This window comes from Galeopterus variegatus, unplaced genomic scaffold (genome assembly GCF_000696425.1).
Source record: "Galeopterus variegatus unplaced genomic scaffold, G_variegatus-3.0.2 Scaffold846, whole genome shotgun sequence".
In the NCBI taxonomy this organism is placed as follows: Eukaryota; Metazoa; Chordata; class Mammalia; order Dermoptera; family Cynocephalidae; genus Galeopterus; species Galeopterus variegatus.
In genome coordinates this window covers 242,336-260,378 of record NW_007726957.1, presented here as the reverse complement: position 1 = coordinate 260,378, position 18,043 = coordinate 242,336, and the positions used below count along the sequence as shown (strand labels likewise).

Below are 18,043 nucleotides of genomic sequence, written 5' to 3'. Positions count from 1 at the left end.
CGCTCCCGCCCGAGGGTTTGGATCCCACATACAGACTGGTTCCCGCTCACTGGCTGAGCGAGGCGCGGGAGCAACACCGAGGTTTGCGATCCCGTTGCCGGTCCCCGGTCCGGTACGGGGGCAACACTGAGGGTTGTGATCCGTTGCCGGACACGGAAAAAGACAAAAGACAAAAAAAAAAAGTAGATATTACAGAGTAAGACTGTCGAACCTATAAATCTAGTAACTAATGCATATAAAAATAGGTTATCTATATTTTTACAGAATTATGTCTGTGGCATATGTTGCTTTAGCAGGTTAAAGAATAAAAGTTTGCGTATCTTTATTTTAAAAGTACTCATTGACATTTTTTCATATGTATTATATGATATTGATTGATCTTTGTTTTTAAACACTAAAATTCTACTTGAGGAACCAATAGAAATTTCAAGAGTTAATTTTTTATTTATTTTTTTGGCAGCCAGCCAGTACAGGAATCGAAAAACGAGTTATTTTAAATAAAGAAAAGTTAGATCTGACAAGTGTGAAGCGTATGAACTTTTTCACATTTGGCATTTTTATGGAACTCAAAAATTTAATAGTTATGCTAATAATACAATTTCTATATAATAATAACTAATTTGATTATTGTAGTGCATGAACACTTGGATTTATGTTTAACCTGGCCAGCAACGTGGACAGCCTATTTACTGATTCTAAAAGGGCCAGGCCGTAAGAACTTTAATTATAAATCCATCACCATTCTAGTATCGATAATGAATCTTAAATGTACAGCTGTTTTGTAAGCATTGGATTTGGATCTTACTTTTAGTCTTGTCGGTAATTAACTGTGAATTAAAGAAAGTTCCCCCAAGTTTCTATGCGTCCATTACCACATTTGTGAAATGGTGGGGCTAGACTGTATGATCTGGAAGCCTCATCAATCCTGAAATTCTTTATTTTCTAGCTAATCCTTGATTACAATGAAAAAGGAGATCTGAGAAATTAGGGAATTTGTCCAAATTGACAGCTAGTTAAGAGTCCCTCATTTTCTGCCTTTTGGTACCTGCAATTCAGGCAAGCTGACATTTGTAGGAAAAGGCATAGAAATACTTAAAATCTGGTATTTTTAATGTAATTTTAAACTATATATTTGTTTCTTTTGCTTTATTGTTTTAACATGTGAAACTCCTTTTATATCGTTTGACTTAAAACTTTTTACTTAAAATTATTAAGCTTTTGATATAAATAATATCTTATTTCTTGAAATAAGATAGCTAGTTTATAGAGAAAATATTGGTTCTCATACCTGAAAGTGATACATCTCATTGCTTGCTCATTGCTTACTCTAAATAAACTCCTCCTACACACTCTCTTTCCCCACAAAAAAGATACTTTGGAAACCCAGAAAACTCTGCACTCTGACCTTGTGATTAGTCACAGGGAATATATGTGGTAGGAAATTTGACATTGTGTTTCCAGTATGTATTTTGTGCTTTTGAAACTTCCAAAAATAAATGCCCTAAATAAAAGCTATTTTTTCCCTTTTCCCCCCTCTTTTTAGACTCTATATGTGTGTGTGTACACATTTACACACACAATGTGTGGAGTTTGAGGCATTGCTTAAATCTGTAAAGAGCAGTTAAATAATGTCTGAGATCTTTTTAATAAGATACTCTATTTGAAGACTCATGCTTGTTACCTTGCACTAGTTACTCTTAATTTGTATAGTACAGTGTTTTTTGAACTTTGATTAACAGTATTTTTCAAGCTGTGTATATAACAATGACATTTTATTGCTGTAAGTTTGCTTTATAAATTTATATTTGTAGGGCCGGCCCGGTGGCGCACTGTTACAGTGCGCCGCTTGGGAGCGTGGCGGCACTCCCGCCGAGGGTTCGGATCCCACATACAGACCGGTTCCCGCTCACTGGCTGAGCGAGGTGCGGGAGCAACACCGAGGGTTGCGATCCCATTGCCGGTCCCGGTCCGGTACGGGCGCGACACTGAGGGTTGCGATCCGTTGCCGGACACGAAAAAAGACAAAAAGGAAAAAAAAAAATTTATATTTGTAGCTCTTGTAAAGCTAATTAGGAAGAATGAAATAGTTTTAGTGAATGCAGAAATTGAAATTGGCAATATGGATGATTACTATAAATTTATCCTAATCTCCAGTTTATTTTTATATTTTGTTTCCATTTTGCAATAATAAATTCTGCTCTTTGATAATTAAGTTTCAAGTTCTAAGTTGTTTTTCTTAAACTTATGTTCCAGTATCAGAGTAGTTTTTAACTGATTCAGACTCTTAAATAAGGAATAGTAAAAATTGCTTTCATTGTCGAATCACTAATGGGTTTAAAACTTTCTCATGATAGACAAAAACATAATAAAAGTGGATGTTAAGTGAACATTCTAAGAGTGTTCTCTTCATCTGTTCTTACAGTATCTACTTTTATGTTTTGAGGCATTATACTGAAAAGATGTACCTGTGCCTTGTGGCATTTGGTTGAGCACTGAGGAAGCAGTTGCTGTAGTGTGTAGCTTTGGGATTTTATGTGAATGGACATTAAGAAGGCCTTTATTTTTTTTATTTAACATTCCCTGAAGAGCTCTGTTTTTTTCTATCAGTGATACATTTGAAAGCACGAAATTAAGCATAATGTGGCAGGTAAAGTTTTATTCCAAGCTTTGAACAAAAGTCGGTACATTTATGTCCTCCAGTGAGTCAAATTTGAGCATATTTCACCTTTAAGCATTCCAGGTTTTTTGTTTTGTTTTGTTTTAAATAGAGCCTACAAAGTAATTAACATTTAAAAAATTCAGGCCCCATAAAATTAATATGGAAAACACTGTTGTGGAAGAAAGGAAGATTTTGGAGTTGATTATACTGAGCCTGAATCCTAGTATTGCCACTTTAGTATAAAAAAGCCTCTGTCCACATCTGTGAAAATGAACTAATCGAACTTATGCCTTACTTATAATGTACTTGTAAGGATTAAGTGATTTCTAAGCTTGAGAAAACATCTATTGTAGGCTTGAAAGATAAGGTCAGGCACCCAATAAATGTTAGTTCCCCTTGGATCTTCATCACAGGCTTTATTCATCTCTTTAAATGTAGTACTGATAGAAAATAAATTATATGTCCTGAAGACAAAGTTTTAAATTCTCTGGCTTTTATTTAAGCATATATTATTTTTCTACACAGGAGTTTTGATTAATTTTCACCTGAACATTAGGATACATTAAATTTTCTTTATAAAGTATGTATGCAGTATAGAGAAAATTATTCTGCTGATTTTGAGAGTAACACACAGGTATGGAAGCAGTTCCTTATGAATCCACAAAACTGAAAGATGAATATAAAATATGTAATGAGTGAGACATCCTTATCTTAATTACCAGACCTTGATTGGTATGACTTTGTATTTATTGGGTAATAAAGAGTTAAATATTAATCTTTACCAGCTACTTTAAATTCTTTCTAGAGAAGAACAAAATATCTATAAGTTTCTTCCTTGAACACGCTGTTAGCATCGTAGTCCTCAACTTTGGATATATATTGGGATTACCTACGAAGCTTCAAAGAAGTATTGATGCTTAAAACTGAAAGACACTTGTTTAAATAATCTGATGTGTACCATGGGTATCAAGATTCTTAAAAGCTCCCCAGATGATTCTGATGTGCAAGCAAGGATGCGAACCACTGATTTATAGACTTAATTCTGGCTTGGCATAAAGATTAAAATCAAACACTAGCTGGGCGTCTTTGGTTTTGAAGGAAAATAATAGATTTAGCTACAATGAGAACATTTGCATAGCATTTTACAGCCTCAGAGTCCTTTTCTTTATGTGATTCTCATTTAATTTATATTCTCTGCCTGTCTTTGAAAGTCTTTTGGTTGGTAACCACAATCAAAGATGGATCATGCTTCTATTGTAAGCTGATTGGTAGATAATATATGTGCTGAATAGAAATCCTGTACATAGTATTTTTCCCACATCTTTTGTCTTTGTTCATGCTCTTCCCTCCATCTAAAATGTCCTACCTACCTTCGCATCCTATGTATCTAAATCCATCCTACATGTCTTTCAAGTCTCATCTCTTTTCTAAAGTAGCTTAAAAGGTGTTATACCAAATTCCATGCAGAACTATTTATAGCCATCTATGATGTGAATTGGACATCCTACCAATTGCATCGTTCTTTAACTTGGGAATATGAAAAAGCCACAGTCTTAAGTTTTTCCGCAGAGAGTAGACCTTTGAACTGTCTGTTGCCCAATTCTTATTAGAAGTTCTGCTGTGAAAAAACATTCATAGATTTCTACAAGGATTCATAGATTTCTGCAAGGATGTGCAATTCGTCCATTCTTTTAGAATGGTGGTTCTGAACTTTCTTTGAAGCAATAACCTGTTTGAAAATTTGCTGCAAACTAGTAGACTTTTGCCTGAAAATAATGTACATACACTGCATGAGAAACATGTATGCTAGCTAACTTTTGCTCTCAAAAGTACAATTAAATCCTTAGGTCAAGCCTGACCATTTAGCTAAATAGAGGGCTGAATACTCAGATCACATTGTTTTGCTTCCTCTGATTAAGTTGCTTTTATTGAATTGTGCATTGTTGTTATGCTTCACCCAGCATTGAGGAACATTTTGAGAAAAAACTCACTTGAATTTTTATTGTTGTAATATTGGAGACTTTGTCTCTATTTCAGTGTTTTTCAAAGCAGGATTCTAAAATCAATTTGATGATCCCAGCCAGTATTTCTTGATTTTGTATTGTTTATTTTGCTTTTTTTCTATGTTTTATTTAATAAAATATTTGATTTTAATGTCATGCTCTTTCCTTTATAATAAGTATTGTCTTATGAAACTTTTGTTTTAGTTTTCTGTGTATTATGTGTACTGTATTGGTGTGCAAACTGTATTTCTACTGTGTTTTGTGGTCAATAAAGTTTAAAAACTACTGCATTGTGTCAGGCTTCCTCTTAAAGTGGACTCAGAGGAGAAATTTTTCTCTTTATTCTTATCTGTAAAATGGCATTAATAATAGTTGCTACCTCACAAGGTTAGTATGAGGAGTTAACATACTCTAGAGTACTTCAAAAAGTTCATGGAAATATTTGTATTATCTTTCAATTCTATTTTTCCATGAACTTTTAAAAGTACCCTTGTATATATAAATTACTTAGAACAGTGCTTACCTAGCACATAGTAGGTGCTCAATAAATTCTAGCTATTATTGTTATCATTAAAACAATCTTAAATAATAATAGAAATTAAAGCACTTCCTAAAGTAATTTTCAGAGCCAATGCTTTGTTTTTATCTTGTGAGTGTTAAAGGCTTGTTATTAATGATTTCATTTGCCTTAGCTGCTAAGAAAAAGCAGCTCAGAGATAAATTTATGGCAAAAAAATTAGCAGCTAACTTTTTGTCTATCTTCCCTTTGCCCTGATTTGTCATTTTAAAATTTCTTTTGCGTCTCTGCAAGCAGTCCTCAAACTTTTTCTAGGACATCAGAATCATCAAAAATGACATTTTGATTCAATTCTGTTATAATTTCAGAGATGTTTTTCATACTCATCTGTGCTAGAGAGAAGGTAGGGGCTCTTGTGAGCATTCACTGCCTGTTTAAACTAAATTAACTCTGATATCCAGTGTGGATAGTTTTTCTCTCAGTTATTTATTAGATGATGAGTCCAGTATAAAGAAGAGAATTGTGATAGCAGCATTAGCTGTCTGCCTTACTGAATGTGTTTGTTGTGCTAGAGAGAAGGTAGGGGCTCTTGTGAGCATTCACTGCCTGTTTAAACTAAATTAACTCAGATATCCAGTGTGGATAGTTTTTCTCTCAGTTATTTATTAGATGATGAGTCCAGTATAAAGAAGAGAATTGTGATACCAGCATTAGCTGTCTGCCTTACTGAATGTGTTTGTTGGCCTGATTAAACCTATGCTGGGTGGAGATGTAAGTTACAGTAGATTTTGTTAAGGGAAACTGTAAAATCTTTTCATGCAGTAAAATAAAATGTTATTCATCAAGAACTTTCATGGAATGATATGGTTCAGTGTTGTTTTCCATAATGTGGCATCAGAATAACATTAGATTTATAAATTATTCATCTGTGTTAAATATTATGTGCTTTTTGTTACTTTGGTAATACTATGTATTTGTCATAAAACAATTCTGAACAAAATGGTAAATTTCACATTTCCAATTAATATAAGGTAAATCAATTTGTGTGCTAAAAATGCCTGGGCAAAAAGGTGTTGTTATGAAAATGTATGGAATTGCAATTTTCTGAACTCTCTCTAGAATATATTCTTGTTAAGGCTGATTTCTCAGTTGTATATTTTTAGAAACATAGTATTTACCATTTGGAATCTTTAGTGATTAGTTTTTTCAGCTTTAAATAGATATTTCATTAAACTTCTCTGACCATATTTAAGATAAATTTTAAGAGATGAATACTCTTATCTATCCCAGAAGTTTTGAAAGCCAGAAGTCCTTAAAAATTAATGGTGAAAGATAGGTTATACATATCTATCTATTTTCAGAAAGTTAGAGTCTTATATCTAGTAACTTTTACTACTTTTAACAATTTTGAGAATTTGCAATCTACATCGCAAGTCCAAATGAATTTGGAATAATTTGTTCTTGATGTGAATAAATTTAAAAGTGGAAAGAGGAAGGGCTGGCCAGTTAGCTCAGGTGGTTAGAGTGCTGTGTTGGTAACACCAAGGTCAAGGGTTTGGATTCCTGTACTGGCCAGCTGCCAAAAAATATAGAAATAAAAGTGAAGAGGGGAACATCCAGCAATTGGGAATAGAAGAGTGGTAAAGGAAATAGTAGAATAGAAGTAAAGATTTTGAGAATTAAGTCTAGGTAGCAATAAATTGTGAGGGAAATCCTGGCCTCAGAATATACACCTGTGTCTGGAAGGATGTTGGAATCTGAGATGTATGTGTGTAGGAGAGCTGATGGCAAGTCCTTTTATATGATGTTTTGGTGGGCATAGTTTTCTATTGTAAGTTTTAGGGATGAAATTAGAGCAATATTTGTTTTGTATTAGAGGTATTTGGATTTTTCTAATGTGTAAATGTTAGGATATTTTCCCAGCCATACTGGAGGATATAAGTTAAGTGAAATCACTCTTGGTCTTTGGGATCATGAGGGAACTTAGGAAGTTGATGACCAAAACACAAAATTAGAAAGGCTTGAACATTTTTTCATTAAAATTTTAGAGAAGGGAAGTCTTAAGTGGGCAAAAGATGGTAAGTGGGAATTGACTTAAGTACTTGAAGATATTACAAATGTCATTATATACTTTTTATAGGGCTGCCTTTATTTTATTTTTGTGAGCATAAAATTATGAAGTGTTTCAGGGTTCACTTGGGACAAACTTTTATTAACATGATTTCTAGAAAAGTCTTAAATTTCTCAAAGGTGAATTATCTTGCTGGAAGGAAGCATAGCTTGAGGGAAGGTGTCTGTAGGCTTTGGGATCAGAAAGACTCAGGTTTGAAAGTTAGTTTTGCCATTTAATTATTACTTAGGTCAGTGATTTCACTCTGGACCCTGGCTTTATCATCTCTAACAAGTATACAGTAATTTTTAAGTTGAGGGTTTTTGTGAGATTTAGGTATAACAGGTTAAGCATCCAACAAATGGTAGCTACTGTTATTAGTCATTTTAGGAACTTAACCTTTTAACTGTGGGGGGGATCTATGGTTTTTAACTGTTACTTCTGTAAAGTTTTAAAGGCAGAATTATTCAGAACTGAAGTATAAAGTGAAATTCATCTAATTTACATCCACTTTTCATTGCCTGTTTCTACAGGTGATTTCTGTATCTTGTTAGACATATATACTTTTATAAAACACAATAGCTTTTAGCATTCTAATTTTTAAAAATTTAACTTACTAGCTTTTTCTGTTAGATTTGCAGCATCATTTTGTGGTAGACTGTTTTTCCATATCCTCATATACTTAAAATTTTTTTTTTTTTTTTGTGACCGGTAAGGGGATGGTAACCCTTGGCTTGGTGTCGTCCGCACCGCGCTCAGCCAGTGAGCGCACCGGCCATCCCTATATAGGATCCGAATCTGCGGCCTCGGCGCTCCCAGCGCCGCACTCACCTGAATGAGCCACGGGTTCGGCCCCATATACTTAAAATTTAAAGGGATTGTACATATAATTATAGATTGAGCAGGAATTTAAATATTTGATTATTTTCATTTAAAGGCAAGTTATCAGAAATAGAAAACTGGTTCTCTTTTTATGTTTTCCAACATTTCAAGTATATCACTAAGGAAAATATTCTGTGTGTCAAAATAAGCATTATTTCTTTTCAAGCCTTTTTAAGGAATTTTTAAAGTTTCTGTAGTAGAGCTTTAATACATGTTACAATTGTAGTGGCCAACCAATTTTATTTTCGTTTCTCTAGCGTTTGCTCTCTGATTCAGTTCCACAGACAAAAATTCAGTTGGTGACTATTAAAAAATGATAAATGTAGAAGAAAAGCTATACCGGTACTTAAAATTTAACATTGTGATCATTGTCGGGTATGTCGGTTCTATCTTATTAATAGAACAGTTTTTATGACACTGCAAAGTAGTGACATCTAACTCAGTGAAATACTTTTAGTGTGTGTTATGATCTGATTTTATCTTAAAATACATTGCAAAGGGTTTTGGTTTTTATTTCTCACTGAATATTTTTATTATTTTTCAAGCATCTAATTAGGTGAAACTGAATTGACTCAATTTTTATGTTATAGGAGGTTACCTGGAGCAATTGATGTTATTGGTCAAACTATAACTATCAGCCGTGTAGAAGGAAGGCGACGAGCAAATGAAAACAGCAACATTCAGGTTTAGTATTTAAAAATCCGTTATTTTTTTTTAACTGAGGGATTATATCCACGTTCTAATTTAATCTATTCAATAAGTATTCATAGTGCTAATCTATGTGGTAGGTGCTTTGTGCTACAAAGAGATTTAGGTTTAAAATGTGGAACGAGTCATTCTTATATTTATTACCTTTCCATTTAGAATTTATAATCTCTGGATCCCTTTTAGTAAGGTTTTTCTTCTTCCTTTTTATATACATAATATGTAGGTTTATTGCACATAAAAATTGGAAAATAGTAGGAAAAGTTTAAAGAAGAAAAAAATTACTGATAATCGTACCACCTAAAGATAATCATGATTTATATTCTGGTACATCTCTTCCTTGTTACTGAGCAAAATGGGGATGCTATTATGATTATATTTTTGTGTATTTTTTATTATCTAAAGTTATCATTTGCATTTTCCCCTATTCTTAAAAATATGATTTAAAATCTCTTCATGTAGCTTTATTGTATGGATATACCATAATTTATTTAATGTGATGTTTCTAGAGGAAGTAAAATTCCTTTGTTTTCAAGTGAAAGAATGAAGGGATATGAGTTATGAGTAAGTAATGTTAGAACTTTAATAACCAAGACAGCTATTCAGTTTGCCCACACTTTTTTCATTATTTGTTTTTTTTTTCTAAGTGCTTTAAAAAATTTCCAAAATATTTTCTTACCTCCAGTAAATTAATCATGTAGTTTTCTTTTTAGCATCTTTAAGTGTAAATTATTTCTAAAATGAAAGATAGTCCTCTTTTTCTTTCCTCCCTCCATTAAAATGCCATGATTTCTTAAAATAGTTCTGTTCCCTACTTTAAGAAATAGCTTACTAGCATAAGACTTATAAAAATTACTGTACTTAAATGTAGGAAAAGTTGGTGAAAAGAGGGATTATATGAGGGTGCTTCAAAAAGTTCATGGAAAGACTTGTACCATCTTTGAAGTACCCGTGTATGTTTAAATGATGTACTTTAGTCAGCAAGGATTTGAAAAGTATAAATTAAATACACAACCTTATCTTGGCTGTTTTTGCTGTTTCCCAAACTGATTTGTACATCATACTCCTCCCTCCGGGAGCTTGTCAAAGATACAAATTTCTAGGTGCCATTTTGCTTGCTGTTTTATTTCAGTAGGTTTGGGGTGCTTCTGATGGTGCCTGTCCTTTATCTATTCACATAGATTAGTGTTTTGCAAACACTGCTTTATTTTATTTTTCAAGTATAAATCCTTATTCTTAAAATTACAAGACTCACATGAAAAAGTTAATTTACATACCTTGCTGCCTAGTACTTGCAACCTGTGAAGCATGCCATACTGCCTCTTACTTTGCAACCTAGTGATGACAGTCCCTAGTACAGTGAATGTCTGATCTGATGCCTGTTAATTTCTTAAGACTAGTATCTATGATTAATGATAACATTGTCCTAACTTGAATACTTTAACTGTGATTGGGTAGGGTAACAAAGATAGTACTTGCTATAATATATTTTTAATATACTTGTTTCTTGTTTGGAATGTTTTTATTACTTATTTCTTATTAGGAATTTTTTTGGTGTAGTGATCTAGTTGTTTTTTTTTCTAGGATTTGAATATGAAAAGTGTATGTGTGAGTGCATACTCACATATGTATATATACACACACATCACACACAAAGAAATATTACTCCCCCCAAAATATATATGTATGTGAATAAAACTACCTTTACTTTGTTTCTTAGATTAAATGAAATTAATTTACTAAATTTAATCTTAGATAAGAACATTTACTCATCTTTTTAATTAACTATGCTCTAATTTTAGGTCCTTTCTGAAAGATCTGCTACTGAAGTAGACAACAATTTCAGCAAACCACCTCCATTTTTCCCTCCAGGAGCTCCTCCTACCCACCTTCCACCTCCTCCATTTCTTCCACCTCCTCCAACTGTCAGCACTGCTCCACCTCTGATTCCACCACCAGGTAAATAGTACATGCAACATTTGATTTTGAATTTAACAATTAAAAATGTATTTGAAAATAATATCTTGATTGATTACATTGCACTAAAAGTAATAGTATGGTGTTTATTATGTTAAATCTTCAGTAGATTCACACTGAAACAGATGTCTTGCTGATTCAGCATAGCAAAGAGACAGTATTCTAAAATAGAGAAGAATGTACAAATACTAAAATTGTGATCCCAAAATGATAGTGATCCCCAAATTAAAGTTGCTAATGGTGTATGTATAAATCCATATTGAATTGTAAGCCATATAGTAACTCAGTCTGAAAAAAACTTTAAAGAAACTTCCAGAATTGGCATAGGTCAAAAAAGTTATGTCCTGTGAAGAGATTGAAATTAAAATTTTAGTCTAGTCATCATCTTTCTTTGTGTACTGGTTTCCTTTTAGGAGACTGCCACTAGATGCCAGGTATCTGGTACTTACTTATTTTAAACAAGACAGAAAAATTATGTAAATTTTTATTATCTTTTTAGCCACTTTTGATTATTAATTAAAAACCAGGTCAGTGGTAATAGAGGAGAAAACTTACAATCCCCAAATTTCATTTTGATTTATACTTCAGTCTTTCATCCAGTGGCCTTTCTTACTTTATATTCAATAAGTTTTCAGTATTTATCCTCCTTAACTTTTCATGAAACTAACAAGATTGGTTGGGATTATAGTTACTTTCTTTTTAGAGAGAATGCCAGTAGTAAATGATAAAAATTAGCTGCCAGTCCTAATCAGAACTACATGTGAGACATGTATTAGGATTGCTTTCTATTTATAAAATCAATTTATACTAGAGAGCCATGTACTCTCACTCATGTTGCATTTGCAAGAGAGCTATCTCTGTGTTAAGGTGCCAGTTGTGATCAGACTGGTCCTTCTCTAAGGTATTCATCCTTGGCTTCTAAATGTCAGCTACTGTCTCTGCCTTTTATCCTCAACACCTTTGATTCCCTTCCACTGTCAACTCTACTCAAAAAGGATAAACAAAATATATGAAAAATGACTTGTGGCTTTAGAGAATCTGTTGTCTCAAAAATAGAGGAAAGAGAAGACTGGAATAGGTTAGAAGTACTTATTCTAGACATCATTATTTCTAAGTTCAATGAATTCCTTATTGCAACAACTAAATTGAACACAAACTGTTCAGAAATTGGAATTGGACCCATGAATCTTGTGCTTTAATATGTTGAGAATTAACCAGATGGAAGGGGACATAAGTGATTTATAATGAGGACTTGTGTGATTCATAAATGAGTCCTTTGACCTCTAAAAAAGCGTTACATAAAATGTAGAAATAATAAATTAAGTTTTGAACATATTTGATTAATGAGACCAAACACTGGTTAATGTTTGTGATAGAATTCCTTATGCTGGATTCATTTGTAATCTTATTTAAATTTTACTTGGTACTAAAGGTGATTTGAAAAAATTTTCTTTTAAAAAATTTTTTAAAATATTTTTTTAAATTTTATTTTTAATTGACAAATAATTGTCTATATTTATGGGGTACAATATGATGTTTCGGTATATGTTTATACTGTGGAATGATTAAATCAAACTAATTAACATATCCATCACCTTAAATACTTACTTTTTTGTGGTTAAAACATTTAAAATCTATTCTTTTAGCAATTTTGAAATATGCAATTATTATTAACTGTAGTAACCATGCTGTGCAAAGATCCCTAAAACTTAATTCTCCTTTGTACCCTTTGAGCAACATCTCCCCCCGTCTCCTCTCTCACCAGTCTCTGGTAACCTCCATTCTACTCTATTTCTATGACTTCAACTTTTTTAGAGTCTACGTATAAGTAAGATCATGCAGTATTTGTCTTTCTGTGTTTATTTCACTTAGCATAATGTCTTCCAGGTTCATGCTTGTCACAAATGACAGAATGGAAGAATTTTCTTATTTACTTCCTAATGTAGTATAGCCCCAGATGGATAACATTTTGTATGTTCAATACTAGCTGTTTATTAAAGTTAAAGTAAGTAGAAGAGAGGTAGTTTCAATTAATGGTGAAAAAATAAATACTTCTCTGGTATAAGACTGCGTAGAAGCTATGTAGGATATTGCTCATAGACAATAGCATTATCTAGAAATTTACTCTTTTCAAAATGGTAAAATTACTCTACTTCTTTGCCATATAACCTCTGTATATAAGAATAACAAATTTTTGAATAATGTTTAGGTTATGGATGGCATTATACAGCAGAGTGCTGTGGATTACTTTTCTGTTGCGTAATCTATTGATCTACTTAATGTTAACTCTCAACCACATACTTTCCCTATGTTGAGTACCTAACCATAATTCCTTGAATGCTTATTCTTGAATTTCATTTCCATGGTGTCCTGTGAGCATTTAAGGAATACAGATTCAAATGAATTCTAAGGCTGGTTTAAGCAGTAGCATATTTGCTGGGGGAATACAGTTCATATTAAAACCAAATATTTGTAAGTTGAGACTATCCGAATTATTCTTTATTTTTACTAGAATGTGAGCTGTTGGGGAAAGTATAGGATATGTATTTCTATCTGTGTTTTCCTACAGTGCTAGTCATAGTGTTTTATGCGTACTTGGCATTCCCTAAATATGTTAGCTGATTGAGTTAACAACATGTTTATGTATCCATAACACCAGAGATGATTTCCAGATTGACAACTGGTACATTCAGTCAGAATGGGCACTGGCTAAACATCAGTATGTCTTCCTGGACATTTACCAGCCAAATGTAGGCCTGCTTAAAGCCACGTTTTCAGTTACCATTTACCACAGAACCACATGAGTACACTATATTCTATACATAGTTTGTTGTAATTTAAATCATTTTAAGAATCACAAGAGACTAATTAAAGAAAGCTGTGACTCAGGAGTCTTTTCAAGTGTTGTCTTAGAAGGTACTCCGTTTTACTTAGAGAAACCTTCAGGGTTTTTTTGGTTTTTTTGCTTTCTTTAGAAATACTGAAAGGTAAAGGGAAAAAATCTTTTGAGAATTGACTTAAATGTATGTTAAAGTTGCCTTTGTTAAAATTAGATTTCTAGGGCTGGCCAGGTGGCGCACTGCTACAGTGCGCCGCTTGGGAGCGTGGTGACGCTCCCGCCGAGGGTTCGGATCTCACATACAGACCGGTTCCCGCTCACTGGCTGAGCAAGGTGCGGGTGCAGCACCTTGGGTTGCGATCCCGTTGCCGGTCCTGGTCCGGTACGGGTGCGACACTGAGGGTTGCGATCCGTTGCCGGACACGAAAAAAGACAAAAAGGAAAAAAAAAAAAATTAGATTTCTAATACACAAGTTTTTAAAACTAAAGTCCTGTATGTGATGGCACAAATAAAGTGATGATATATTATGCCCATATTTTAGGATGCTACCAGTTTTTTTATAAATAGGGTTACCATATGTCCAGACTTGCCTAGAACAGTCCTCTTTTATACCTTTTATCCCAGCTAATTATTATTATTCATTCGCAGAAATGCCCTGGTTTGGAGGATAACATTTATGGTCAAGTCTTCTTGGAGGTTTACAGACATTGCTCATTACATAAGTTGATAGATAGTCCTTAACAATTATGAAGTGATAGAGGCAACTCTCATTCAAGGGACTTTTACTGTCAGATCGTTCACAGAAGATGAAAGATGAGATGTACTGCTTCCTTTCCCCTCAAACACAGATCTACAAGTATATATGAAACTTGTAACACTGAGAGGACAAAGTATTTCTGGCCATAATAGATTTGTATGAAGAGGAGGTTTTGTATTAGAGTACAACAAAGATGGAAGAGACTTCTGGAAATGCACAGGGTCTTTAATGTGGTTTCTTGCAGCGATACTAACGGTAGCCTGACAAAATACTGGTTCATTGAGGTCCTCTATAATTTTCAGAAAATCTGTTGTTTTCATTTTCTAGTGATACAGAAAAGTTTCTTTTCTATTAAGTTTTTTCAGAAAGACTCATGCATTAGTGTGGTTTCGTGCTTTTTCTGAGTAATAATAGAAATAATAGTTAATACTTCTTGAACACTCACTTTTGAAGTTACTGTTCTAAGCACACCCCTAATCAAAAAAGTAGTAACTAGAATATACCAGAATAAGAATTCTAAACTGGGCAGTTTTACTTGAATGTCTATTTCCTTTATTAACTATGTTGAAATTATTAGTACCTATGTCAAGAAAACTATATTATCAGATTATGTGTGTTTACCACAATAACATGTCTTAGAAGCCTTTTTTTTTTTTTTTTTTTTTTTTTTTTTTTTTTTTTTTTTTTTTTTTTTTTTTTTTTTTTTTTTTTTTTTTTTTTTTTTTTTTTTTTTTTTTTTTTTTTTTTTTTTTTTTTTTTTCTTTGAGTATTTTCCTGATATTGAAGAGCATGCATATATATTTGTGTGTGGGGAAGTGAGGGAGATTGTAAAGAGCAAGAATTAAAGAAAATTTTTTGACAAAACGTTCAATTAAACAAGGTTTTACTATTTGCCCAATTTGTGTTAAAACATTGGCGTTTAACTTAATAAGCCAGTTTTGAAATACTTGTTTACTGGAAGAAAAATAGTAAAATTGGAAGGATTAATATTTATAGGGTAGATGATTTTGTGTTTGTTTATTGTGGTAAAATATACATAACAGAATATTTACCATTTTAACCATTTGTAAATGTGCAGTTCATTGGCACTAAATATGGCATGTTACGTTCACCATGTTGTATAACCATTACCATGATCTATATTTTATTATCCCCTACAAAAACTCTGTACCCATTAAACAATAACTTCTCCCACCTTCCACCTAACCCGTGGTAACCTCTATTCTACTTTCTGTCTCTATGAATTTGCTTATTCTATATGCATCGTATAAGTGGTAATCATATATTTGTCCATCTATGTCTGGCTTATTTTGTTTGTTTCTGAAGTAAAAGAATTTAATGGATTGTGAACTATATTTATGGTAGGCTTTTAATTTAGGCTTTTATATGTTAATTTAGAGTTATTATATTTTATCTTCATCTTTTGTAATGGAATTTATTAAAGGATAGAAGGCAAGTTTAATTTAATTCATTTCTTGTTGCATTAACTAATATTAAGGCTCATTTGACTGTGGTTCTGTAAGGTGTTGGGAACAACCAAAAATCTAGCCCAGGGGGAGAATTCTACTAAGTTGAAGTAGGCTCTTTGCTTTACTGAGCAGCCCAACTACTCTGGATCACAAACAAGGCATCCTTGTTTATATTTTTATTTATGTATTTTTTCTGATGGCTGGCCAGTAAGGGGATCCAGACCTGTGACTTGGTGTTATAATGCTGTGGTCTAACCAACTGAGCTAACCAGCCAGCCTGGCATCCCTGTTTTTAAAGCTGCATTTAGGGTTCAGTTGTTTATGTAGAATACCAGATGTATAAGATTGTGCATTTTAGAAGGAAATGGATTCTTTCCTGAGAGACTATCGTCATGTAGATCAGTATCGTACTAGTCATCTAGTACTCTACTAGTTGTTGAACTTAAAAAAATCTTGTTCATTCTTTAAATGTCTTGATTTGGGGCTAGAGATGATACCTAGGGATGGAGGAGGGGGCCGGCAGCTCACATGTGGTTGGTAGCTTTCTGTATTTCCTCTAAGGCCTGCATTCTCATTAGATTATTTTTCTGTGATTATTTTTCTGTTAGCAGTCTGGTTCTTTAACACAGCAGTTCTCAAACTTGTTGGTTATAGGTTTCTTTAAACTCTTAAAAATTGCTGCAGATGCTAAAGAGCTTCTACTTATGGATGTTATATCTATTATTTGTATTACAAATTAAAACTGAGAAATTAAAATATTTAACAATTAATTTAGAAATTCTCATAATAAACCCTTTATATGTTAACATTGAAAAAAATTTTTTATGAAAAGCAACTTTATTTTTTTTCTATAACTATAGAAAACATTTAGTGAGAAGTGGCTTTGTTTCATACTTTGTAAAAGCTGGGTTCTCCTATTTGTTTATGCATTAAATCTGTTGTGATACTACAAGTCATGTAGCCTCTGGAAAAGTCCACTGTACACTTACAAAAGAATAAGCATGAAAAAGGCAGATAACACATTGGTAATTTTGACCTTGCAGATTCCATAGAAGGGTTCCAAGGATTCATTCCTAGGAATCCCTGGACAAAACTTTGAGAACTCCTGCTTTGGCAGAAGCTTGGCCTATACTGGAAGAATATTATCAGCATTCTTGAAGAAGTACAATTTTCCCCCTTTAATTGAGAAGCCATTTCATGAATATAACATTTCATAATGTAACATTAACATTAAGCTAATTTTATACTGCCATGGACTTTTGGTCTTACACAAAAGATTACCTCATATAAACTGACACTATTTGCTAGAAATGTAAGCATTTTCCTGAAGTATCTTTGAAAAAGAGTTCCTTAAAGTTTTTGAGGACTGAATTCTTTTTTTGTTGTTGTGTTTTTCTGTATTTAAAAAGCCAGCCTATTAATGTTTTCAATAAACTCAAAATGGAGAATAATGCTAATTATCTGTTATAAATAGCATTTTCTGGCAGAATTAAAATCAATTAAAATGTAAATTTAGTAGAGATTTAGAGGTTTTTCAAGATGGTGATTTTTGAATGTCCTTTTTTCCCATGGATTGCTTCCTTTTTGGTAGTTGTGTCTTTAGTGCACTATTGACACCACGTTTCATAGAATCTAATCATGGTTTAATATCTCTGCCTTTTGTTTGTGTTGCTCTTCTAGTCATTTTGTGATTATATGTGAGCTGGTAGAGATCAACTCCTTTATTGGCTCTCTATAAAAATATTGACATTTCTATCAAAGATATTTTAATTTGTCTAAGGTGTAATTTTTATCTTCTTTAGGCTTTAAATTTTATAAACTAGAGGATTTAGAGATTCTAATAAAGATAAAATAGTTTGTCCATTTTATAGTTAATATAAAATTATATTTTACTTTTTAGATGTGAAGTATGCTGGTAACTTTTTGATTGCTTTGTTTTCTGACCACAGCACTTTTTTTTTTTTTTTAATTATTTTTATTTTGTCAATATACAATGTAGTTGATTATTATGTCCCATCACTGAAACCTCCCTCCCTCCTCCCTCTCCCCCCTCCCACCCAAGTATGTCCCCTCCATTTGCTCGTTGTAAGAACTTCAAAAAAAAAAAATAATTGTGGTTGTTAT

At 32.8% G+C, this 18,043-nt stretch overlaps 1 protein-coding gene across 24 annotated transcripts in view; it reads left to right on the top strand.

Annotated features, from left to right (window-relative positions):
• Positions 1-18,043, top strand: part of FIP1L1 (factor interacting with PAPOLA and CPSF1) — a 69,256-nt gene that overhangs the window by 30,009 nt on the left and 21,204 nt on the right. For all 24 annotated transcript variants that reach the window (XM_008572894.1, XM_008572897.1, XM_008572901.1 and 21 more), the window contains 2 exons: positions 8,762-8,855; positions 10,679-10,835. In XM_008572894.1, the coding sequence (XP_008571116.1) occupies positions 8,762-8,855; positions 10,679-10,835 (251 nt within the window). The remainder of the gene's footprint in view (positions 1-8,761; positions 8,856-10,678; positions 10,836-18,043) is intronic.